Below are 11,542 nucleotides of genomic sequence, written 5' to 3'. Positions count from 1 at the left end.
CTGATGTGTGTGTATGGGTGTTATATATAATATTAAAATTAATAAACTTATATTAATACTAACAATTTCATCACGCACCTAACCCAGTGAGAAATGATTGGTCAAATCATCATCGATTCGATAACGAATCGATGTCGATTCGACCATCATTTCTCACTGGGAATAACCGCATAATATTGAGTTGTTTCTTCTTATTACACGCTCATATTAGGGCGAATTAACCGATTTTTTAAATTAATTACTAAATAAAATAGGAAAATCTGTCGTTTTGCAATCTTCACAATATAATTAGTTAAAAATTAATTTAAAAAACTGAGACAATCCGCTTAGGTATAAGCGCTTAGTCAGAAGAAATAACATCGCGCATGCGTAGTAGTCTCATTCCATTATAATATATAAATGTATATTATAATCAGGGTTGGGAAAGTTACTTTGTAAAAGTAACTAGTTACAGTTACAGTTATTTCATTGAAAAAGTAACTAGTTACAATTACAAGTTACCGATTTTAAAAAATAACTCATTACAGTTACTCTAAAAGTAACGAGTCGTTACTTTTCAGTTACTTTTTAAAAATAATTATACATTGTTTTAAATATAAGGAGCTTACATTTTATGCACAATTACAGTCAAGTATTTAAAAAAATTCTTGAATGTAATATTGATCGATTTGCTTGCGACTTTGCAATTAACATCAATGTATGAATGACCTTTATATACAACAGTAAAAATAGTTATAGTAAGTTACTAAATGGTAATCGCAAAGTCGCAAGCAAATCGATCAATTATTACCTTTAAGAATTTTTTTAAATTATTGACTGTAATTGGTCGATCTTAATTATGTGTTATATTATTTTATGTACACAAAATGAAAATTTTAGGTAAAAGATTAAATCATATGAAGATCCATATGCTACTGTTATCAAAATTTAATTTAATAATAGAACGGCTACCATACTTAAACAATACTTTTAGCGCATGTTTCCAAAAAAAGTAACTAATAAAGTAACTATTAAAATAGTTACTAGTTACTAAAAAAATGTAACTAAGTTACAGTTACAGTTACAGATGGAGAAAAGTAACGAAGTTAAGTTATAGTTACCGAAAAAAAGTAATTGTAACTGTAACTTCGTTACAAGTAACTCGTTACTTCCCAACCCTGATTATAATGTAGTATAGAGCGGTCCGATTTGCGCTATAAGTACTACGGAGCGTTTGTAGCAGCGCTACGGTTGGTTCACTTAGCGCTATAAAATGCTACAGCAAACCTTATAATGTCATCAAATACGTACATATTCGTATTATATTCGCTACCAAGACACTTCAAATCGCTTGTCCTTACAAGGTGGGTTAACTGTAGTGTTGTAGAAATCTGGCATCCATGAACAATTGTAGTATAATACATACTAAGTTCCGTTCTACAATACGTTGTATGTCACAGTCGGAACGTAAGCGATGAGGTTCAATGAGAAAATTTCTTTTTCGAAAACAAAATACGGCGACATACGGCGTATTGTAGAACAGGCCTAAGAAGCAAGGTCCGTAGATGAACGACGGGAGGAAAAGTAAGGTCGTCGCATTCATATTTCAGCATTGGCCCCAATATGGCGCCGCCAATCCAACCACTGGACAGTTGTTCAACTATAATTTTTTTTCACTAACACTTCGTACAACACCGACATGCAACACACATAACTTTGTGGTCCCAAAATGGCGGCTCATGCGACGACCTTCCTTCCCCTCTCGTCATTCATCTACGGACCTTGCTAAGAAGAGTTGTAATACTATTGAGAAATTTAAAATCGAATTACAGTTGCTTGATGAAAAAACTGATAACATATTTACGTTACATGTGACAGAAGAATATGCTCGTGCTACACAGCTACAAGTGCTATAACTTGGTCCATTTGCTTAGTAACTGTAGCACCTATATAGCGTTCATGAACTGTATGTTTGATGGTACTTGGAGCGTAGCGGTTAGAGCATTTGAGCGCATACCGAACCGTACTAATAATTATATACACGGTATAAAATTATACTACTATAATACATGTTATATATATATATATATATATATATATATATAAATAATTTAAAAAACTTATATATACCTATCGATATATATAATGGATAGAGCATTGTGACAGCCAAGCGGGCGCTCGCTATCGAGAGAGAAAGACTACATCTGAGGCCTATGTTTGTCTCTTTTGCTAGCATCTCATTAGTTATATTGTCTCCATATAACCAATGAGATGCTAGCAAAAGAAACAAACATAGGCCTCAGATGTAGTCTCTCTCTCTCTCGATAGTGGGCGCCCATTTGGCTGTCGCAATGCTCTATCCATTATATATATCGATGTGTATACCCAAGTAGCAAGCTGACGTTATTTTGACGTCATATGACGTCAGTTTGACATTTAGACGTGAATTTACTACTTGGGTTGCGTTCCAAAACGTCCTCCTCGAGGAAAATTTTACTTAAAACTATAATACACGTTACATATATTATAAACTATCAGTAAAATTTTCCTCGAAGAGGACGTTTTGGAACGCAACCTTAGATATATCTAGCACCTTGAAACCTAGGTTGCGTTCCAAAATGTCCTCTTCAAGGAAAATTTTACTCAAGTTATAATGCACGTAACGTACACTATAGCTTTTTCAGTAAAATTTTCCTCGGAAAGAACGTTTTGGAACACAACACTAAAATTGAATAATCGAATAAAATTTGATTTCAGCAGAAAAGTTAATATGTAGAATTTCTAGCAGTCTTTAGAATTAGAAATAAAATTTTCTTATTGGATATCGGATGCAGTGTAAATCCTACATCGGAGTCTCTAGAAATCAAACTTTCTTTTTGGACACTACCCAGTGAGAAATGACTGGTCGAATCGACATTGATTCAATATATCAACAATCTTAAATATAAGAACCAACTGTTCTTTTTCTGTATGGCTGCTAAGGCATCTGGGAAATTCGCCTATGGCCTAGTTTACATCAAGCACTTGATACGCGTATCAAATAGTAAATTACTAGTAAATTGGTTCAGTTATTGGCTGACCAGTTCAAATATACTAAGTGATACGCGTATCAAGTGCTTGATGTAAATTAGGCCTATATGGCACAATGTTAAGAACCAACTGTTCTTTTTCTTCTTTTTCTGTATGGCTGCTAAGGCATCTGGGGGATTCGCCTATATGCCACCAATAAGAACCAACTGTGAATATCGGCCATAAAATACGTCATCATATTCGCTACCAAGACGCTTCAAATGTCTGCCCTTATGAGACTTTCCCTCCCGTCGTTTATCTACGGACCTTGCACAATGCCAGGTAACAGGAATAAGAAATAGAAAATATCCACCAATAAAAGCAGATAATAATATTTATCTTCTTTTCCGAATGGTTAATATTTTCTATATTTCTCTTATTCTCATTCTGTTGCCTGGCATTATGCAAGAGCCTTTATTAATTCTGTTAGAAAATATTAGCATTATTTCAGATACAATGTATATATTTTGACTATATTAATTTTGAAATTATAATATTTTTATATGTACATTACCTGAAACATTATGGTCCGATTTTTCCAACTTCTCGATAAATTTTATCTGACAGATATAAGATATTTCTTTTTTCAGATAAGTTCTAAAAAAAGAGTCAAAGATATGCTATTGTCGGGTAAAATTTACCAAGAGTTGAAACAACCAGCCCTAATACCATTATCAATTGCTTCGCTCTCGCTGTAATTAAACATATTTCAATAATGATTTTTATACTTACTTATGTAAACCATATTCTTATTTTTATGATACCTGTTCTCACATATATAGCACTTTCTAACCATTTTTCGCTTTAAATGAAATTTATTATAAAAAAACGTAAGAATGAAGAAAACATGACTGACACAGGTTAGACGGCTATTTCCAATGCACGTCAAATATATACAGAGTAGTTAAAAAGTCCGGCAACGGGGCAATGGCCAAATATCTCCAAAATAGTAAGGGCGCGTTTCCACTGAGCGCGTCGCGTCATCCGGCGCGTCACAAATTAACCAATCAAAACATCCCATTTTATTGCATAATTTATGACGCGTCTTCTTGAATGACGCATCAGTAATAGCGTTTTCGATTGGGGTGCACTGGCTGCACTGAATGTCAGGCGCGTGTTCGATTGGTAGTGCCAATGCGCACTTGGCTAGTGTTGCGTGTTCGTTTGAACGCACAACACTCGCATAGTGCGCACTCAGTGCGCACTAAGTGGCACGAGATATTTTGACGGTGCCAGTTCAGTGCACTGGATGCATGCAAGCAGTAGGGCATTCTTTTGAACGAAAATTCGACATAATGAGCAATTCGGATTTGACTCTCTTTAATATTTTGGAGACATTTTTGGAATCTTCTTCTAGTTCAAGCGAGCAAGAAGAAATAATTACAACTCTTCGAACTAAAAGAATAATTCCAAAAACTGTAAATTATGTAGAATGTGTGAAAAAAATGGATAATGACACCGTAAGTGTTATATCTTTTTATATAAACATCGAACCTATACCCTTTTTTAAAATATATTTAATGTACTTAATGTAATAGCATTTTTATACTGGAAAATAATAATTTTTATATTTGTCATACGTGATATTCTTGATCATCTTCTATATTTAATTACATATAATAAAAATCATTACTTAACTGAACACAAGATGTCGAGGTTACTTTTTCGTTCTTCCCGGAATCTAGTCAACTCAAGTGGCACTGAAAATTTCGGCGTGTTCTTTTTCACCTGCACTATTCAGTGCAACCCATGGAACTTGTCCAGTGTTCGTGTGAACTGAGTGCGCACTGGTGCGCACTAACTTTTTCCCAATCGAAAACGCTATAAGATTGCTCTATTTTGGATAGAATCGCGCATTCGCATTCATCGTTTTTCATCGACAAATTTGATTCGGCGATTGAATAGCATCATGCTAATAACCTTTTTTCGCCAACGTTGTCGGTAGGCCTCCATAATTCTACAATCGTTTTTATCTATAAACACGTAATTATTAACACCTATTTATAATTAAACACGTAATTACTAAACACGTCGCGGCGAATAACACAATGCATTAACAGGCACTAATATCAACAATCATTATATTAGGTTATGTTGAATTATCTTTGATTTGTCGCGACGCGTTTAGTGTAAATAAGAACGACGCTGTTTCGAAATTTTTGTCGCGTCGCGTCGTGACGCACCAGATAACGCGCGCGTGACGCGCTCAGTGGAAACGCGCCCTAATTCTTTCTATGAAAAAATGTTAGGCCAATGGCAGAGAACTAAAGCGGACACACACTTTTGCATAGGCGTATAAGCGTAAACATAAGAATCTTGATTGGTCTATATGAACGTATGCATAAGAAATTTAACCAATCGAATGTCTTATGCATATGCTTATGCGCTTATGCAAGAGTGTGTGCTCCCCGCTTTATGGTTACGCTTATGCGCCTATGCAAAAGTGTGTGATCCTCGCTTCAATGAGGAAATTTTGTTTTTAAAAAAAGAATTTTCTCATTAGACCATCGCTTACGTTCCGACATACGACGTATTGTAGAACGGGCTTCAAGCATAAACAACATAAATATGAATTGTAGTTTACAAAATTCTCCGCAAGAGGGCGCCACAGTCTCTTCAGTCAACTGGCACTCGACTGGATTTCATTGGTCCATTAAACGCAGTGCGTTCTGATTGGTCGATCGCGTTGGGGATCCTAAGGACTGGCTAATATGACTGGTTGTATCCAAATAAATCTCATCTCTGCTCCTCTGTCGACATATAAACGGAGCAAAAATCGGAACAATAATAGTTAGCAATTCGACTTTGCGTGATAATGTTGTGTGTTATTGCTGTGTAAAGGAGACGAGAAGCTAAAAAAAAAAGAGAGAAAACAAAATAATAACGTAGCTATGTTAAACCAAGCGGTGGTCGAGGCTTTGTACTCGGCGACGTATATCGAAAATTATTTGGACTGCGTGGAAAATCTGCCGAACGATTTGCAGAGGCATGTTTCCCGTTTACGCGAACTGGACGCCACTTGTCAAAGTAATCTTTTGATCGAATTTTCATTTCGTGCCAACTCAATCACTTTTTTTTTAAAAACATACGCTTTAACAATGTATACTATACCATTCAAAGCAATTATTCTATTTTATATATTTTCTTTATTTAAGATAAAAATTTTTATACTCTTACGCTTTATTATTTTATCTTCTTTTATTTACATCTATAAAATGATTGACTTACTAATATTAAATTTCAAAATTCTATTGTACCTATTTATTAATTCAATAATAAATTAATTCATTAATTTTACTAACACATTTATCTATTGATCAAACAAAATAATTACTTTCTTAATTTTCTGATAAAGATTTCAAGCTTTGTAACTTAATTAATGTCGTTTCAGACTATTTAAAAATAATTTTAAGACTTTTTAAGACTTCTATAAGAAAAATAATAAAATAATAAGAATTGTAAGATATTTATGTGATTTTAGTATCAAAAAAATAAAAATGTATTTCATATCTGCAAATATAAGTTTTTTATGAATATTTCATAAAATAATTATTATATAAATGTTATATTTTTTGGAATAAAGTTTTTTACTATGTTATTATGTTCTACAGCATATTTACGTGAAGTGGATCAGCATCAGGAAACATTACAAAGTGATACGGATCCTGCGATAAAGAGGAGAGCATTGTTAAGAGTACAGCAAGCTCTGATTGCAGCGCAAGAAATAGGAGATGAGAAATTACAAATTATTCAACAAGTACAAGATCTTATAGAGAACAAATCCAGGCAGTTGGATTTAGATTATCGGAATCTAGGTATACCATTTTACATATATTTCAATTCTCTTATTGGAGTTAATCAATATTGTTTAATTAGATTAAGATTTAAATTCTGCATTTAGTTATTTTTAATATAAGGTGCAAATTTAGTTACAAAGACACCACCTATGGACTCTAGTATTTTTTTTCTAACAACCTTTTCTTTGTGTGTAACCACTTAATTCTGTATTCAAATGCTTTTATTTTTGTTTTGTAAAATAAAGTAATATTGTTTTGGGTCTCTGCAAATAAACCGCATTTATTGTCTATTGCTAATATCTATTACATTTGACGTGCAACAATATAAAATTCTATAACATACATTTTGTTTTTAATAACTAACTTTTACTCTCTTACAGACTTCGGCAAGGAACAGGAGAGCTCCGAGGTTCGTGAATCAAACATAAGCAACAATGCAAACGCAGCTAGCCATGCAAACAACATGGAACGCCACCCAAAACGTGCCAGAAGAACAAGGACTGAAACCTTACTGGAGTCAGCCCATTCAATGGATATAATGGTCGGGATGACGGAAACTAGATCCTCGACGATGTCGAGCATAAGTAATGGAAATCAAAAGAAGACAACGACGGCCGCCACCGGCAAAAAGAAGAAACGAAAGTCACGGCAGGGCACTCAACAGAATCAGCATCGCGAGGATACGCCGCCGCCGCCGGAGGACGATCTCGCAATAGATCCTGACGAGCCGACTTACTGTCTATGCGATCAGATTTCGTACGGCGAGATGATTCTGTGCGACAACGACCTATGTCCCATAGAATGGTTCCACTTCTCGTGCGTTTCTCTGACCACCAAGCCTAAGGGTAAATGGTTCTGTCCCAAGTGTCGTGGCGATCGACCCAATATCATGAAACCCAAAGCACAATTCCTCAAAGAGCTGGAGAGATACAACAAGGAGAAGGAGGAGAAATCATAATGAGAACACGAAGAAAAGTTTAAGAAGACGTAATGGGATTTTTGTAGGATAGATTTTAATTTTGAATCGCGCATGTGCTTACTGTATTAAGGTTGTATTTTTCTATATATCGAGCTATATTGGGATTTCTTCTTTTCGTGAAATAATGATCACTTATAAAATTGTAGAAATATGTTCAAACATATGTTCAAACATGTTTCTCGCATTTAAATTGTAAAGGATAAATGTATATATATACATATACATATTGTATCTTATATGTACCATCGGGTTTGTTTTTTATTGCTGCACTGGTTTACCAGTGCATTGCAATACTAGTGAACAAACTAGTTCACCAGTGCAACAATAAACAAATCCATTTTTAAATATGTATATATATATGTGTGTGTGTGTATATATATATATTTAAACAAAATATGATTTGTTTAAGGGCTTATGCGGGTCTAGAAGGCCTAAAAAAGCATATTTTCTTGAATTTTTTTAAAAGATACTACAAAAATTACACAATTTTAATTTATTGTATATAAAAATACTATATTTAAAAAATATTCTATGAAAATTTCAAAGGAAAATATCAACAAATCAGCCATTGAGAGTTTTGTGAAGTTGACCATGCCAAAAGAAGTGTAGTCACTGGAGTAATTTTTATCTGAAATCAAGAAACAAAAATTTTTCTGTTAGTATGTGAGTATGGCTTGTGCTGGAACAAAGGATTTTTTTTTATCTTCAATTACAACTCATTTTATAAGCCAAAATATGGCCAAAATTTATGCAAAAAATGACACTTCTCGTAAAAAACGCTACTAAAAATTCAATTTTCAATTTTTTAAAAAATTTGTTCAAGCACAAGCTATACTCACATACCAACAGAAAAATTTTTATTTTTTGATTTAGATAAAAATTACTTCAGTTACGGTGACTACACTTCTTTTGGCATGGTCAACTTCACGAGACTCTCAATGGCTGATTTGTTGATATTTTCCTTTGAAATTTTCATGGAATATTTTTTAAATATAGTATTTTTATACACAAATTAAAATTGTGTAATTCTCGTAGTATCTTTTAAAAAAATTCAAGAAAATATGCTTTTTTTTGGCCTTCTAGACCTGCATAAGCCCTTAATGTGATTTTATATGTACAATTCTTAAATATCATATATATATATATACAGGGTGTCCGGTAATTGTCGCCTCAATTGTCATGTGCAGGTAAAGTAAGTTAAACCGAATAGGAAAGTCCTCTACCGTTTTGCAATTTACGTAATAATTATTGAATTATTAAATAAGAAAGATCGGCCAATCCACGCGAATAGATGCGCGCGACGAGAAGAGACGTCCTACTGTAACACGATACACGAAGATTTTTCGAACACGATTCGTAGACAGTCATTGTTTGCTCCTTCCGCTTTGCGGCGCGTCGTGTATCGTGTTACAGTAGGACGTCTCTTCTCGTCGCGCGCTTCTATTTGCGTGGATTAGCCGATCTTTAATAATTCAATAATTATTGCGAAAATCGCAAAACGGTAGAGGACTTTCCTATTCGGTTTAACTCACTTTACCTGCACACGATGGTTGAGGCGACAATTACCGGACACCCTGTATATATATATATATATATATATATATATATATATATATATATATGTGATATTTAAGAATTGTACATATAAAAAAACATTAAGCAAATCAAATTTTGTTTAAATGTATTCGTTTTATTGATATTTCTTATTAATAACAAATGAAAAAGATACAAGAAGAAAGAAGAGAAATTATAAGAAAAATACAATAGAAAAACGTAAGAAATTGGATTTTCATGGAACATAGATTTCAATTTTGAATCGCACATGCGCGTATGTTTGTATTAAGGTCGTATTTTTCTAAATATCAAGCTGTATTGGGATTCCTTCTTTTCGTAAAAATAACGACCACTTGTAAAATTGTAGAAACATGTTTCTCTCGCATTTAAATTGTAAAGGATAAATGTATGTATGTATGTATATATATATACATATATATACATATATATATATATATATACACATACATATTGTAACTGCGTTCGTTTTGGACGCTTTCAGTGCTATAAGCATTTTCTGTCCTCGTTTGATATTCAATGTGCAACGAAGACAGAAGATACTTATAGCACTGAAGCGTCAAAGCGAACGCAGCCTGCATCTTATATGTACTATTGGGTTTGTTCTTTATTGCTGCACTGATGAATTAATGCAGCAAAGAACAAACCCATTCTTAAATATGATGTATATACAATATTTAAGAATTGTACATATAAAATCATATTAAACAAATCAAATTTTGTGTTTAAATGTATTTACTTTATGATATTTCTTATTAATAATGGATTAAAAAAGATATAAAAAGAGAGAGAAGAAAGAAGAGAAATTATAAGAAAAATACAGGGGAAAACTTAAGAAATGAGATTTTCGTGGAACATAGATTTTAATTTTGAATCGCAATTGCATGTATGTTGTGAATTAAAGTCATATTTTTCTAAATATTGACTTATTATATTGATTTCTTTTTTTCGTGAAATCACGATCATTTCTTAATATTGTAGAAATATGTTCAAACATATGTTTCTCTTGCATTTAAATTGTAAAAGATAAATGAACATACATATAAATATGATATTTAAGATTGTACATATAATATCACATTAAACGAATCTTTTCACAAAGTCTTAAATGTATTTGTTATATTGATTGTTGTTTAAATGTATTTGTTGCATTGATCTTTGTTAGGAATACCGACGAGGTAATATTAAAGACAATCGGACCTGGGTAAATTTCTTTCTCTACCAAATATCTAAAAGATATCTTATGACCCAATTTTAGACATATTTCGATTTTGATGGTATCTAGTAAAACCATGTTGAAACAATTATTCGCTAGAATTGGGATCTTCTCTGATTTTATTGGCTTGTGTTGACCAGGAATGGTCTAATCTAGCCGGTCATCAACCGCTTGAAATAAATTTTTTAAATGAATTAATATATCGCTATATATATACTTATTTTCTTTTTTTTTTAATCAAGTGTTTGAGGATTTGATGCATAGTCAAAAATATGCTTCAAAAAACAGAAAACATGCACAGAAACGCGTCCATGGACTCGTAGAATTGGGATAACTTGGTATTCTTGCACATGCACTTTCACCACACTATGTGTATCGCTTCCTCCTCTTCCCTTATTCATGTCCTCAAAAGCAGATAACGTGATAACGCATATATGAAAGCGTTAGGTGAGAGTGTTATATTTCAACTGCACTCACATAAGGTGATTTGATTGCTCTATGATGGAGAAACCGGATAACTTTATTCTTCTCTTTCAACCTCATTGCAAAAGTTATCCGGGCTCTACTGCAAAAAATAAAAATGAAAGCTTTTATGTAAATATAATTGAATTTTACACACTAAAAAAATTATAGTATTTAATATTCAAAATGTGTAACATTAAAAAGATATATAAATTATTATGAATTTATAAAGTACAAAGTATTATTTTATACTCTTAGTTTATTTTTTTCTAAAAATTAAAACTCATTAGAGTCATTTCGTGTTAAATAACGAGCGTTTGTATTAAATTATTGTAGACAAATAATAAAAGAATTCAGATAAGCACGATGTAATTCCATTTTTTTTTGCAAAATGTAAATTATTAGTTCAATATATTTGCTTAAAATCTGACATAGGCGTATACAAAGAGAAGGAAAGGTGAAAGTTGG

At 32.7% G+C, this 11,542-nt stretch overlaps 1 protein-coding gene across 1 annotated transcript; it reads left to right on the top strand.

Annotated features, from left to right (window-relative positions):
• Nucleotides 1-5,783: 5,783 nt before the first annotated feature.
• LOC114937227 (inhibitor of growth protein 1) lies at nucleotides 5,784-10,505 on the top strand. Its single transcript, XM_029310645.2, has 3 exons — nucleotides 5,784-6,075; nucleotides 6,660-6,863; nucleotides 7,226-10,505. The coding sequence occupies exons 1-3, from the start codon at nucleotides 5,940-5,942 to the stop codon at nucleotides 7,801-7,803; spliced, it is 918 nt and encodes a 305-aa protein (XP_029166478.1). The 5' UTR covers nucleotides 5,784-5,939; the 3' UTR covers nucleotides 7,804-10,505.
• Nucleotides 10,506-11,542: the final 1,037 nt, after the last annotated feature.

The sequence above is a fragment of the Nylanderia fulva genome, unplaced genomic scaffold (genome assembly GCF_048542155.1).
Source record: "Nylanderia fulva isolate GAGA-0341 unplaced genomic scaffold, ASM4854215v1 Scaffold64, whole genome shotgun sequence".
In the NCBI taxonomy this organism is placed as follows: Eukaryota; Metazoa; Arthropoda; class Insecta; order Hymenoptera; family Formicidae; genus Nylanderia; species Nylanderia fulva.
Note: the sequence above shows the minus strand (reverse complement) of the source record. Positions and strands in the feature narration are given on the sequence as shown.

Bases quoted from the DNA above. Each gene is read 5' to 3' on its own strand.
- LOC114937227 (XM_029310645.2), top strand. From the start codon at position 5,940: ATGTTAAACCAAGCGGTGGTCGAGGCTTTGTACTCGGCGACGTATATC. The intron at 6,076-6,659 runs GTAATCTTTTGA...TATGTTCTACAG, and splicing joins ACTGGACGCCACTTGTCAAA to CATATTTACGTGAAGTGGAT. The intron at 6,864-7,225 runs GTATACCATTTT...ACTCTCTTACAG, and splicing joins TTTAGATTATCGGAATCTAG to ACTTCGGCAAGGAACAGGAG.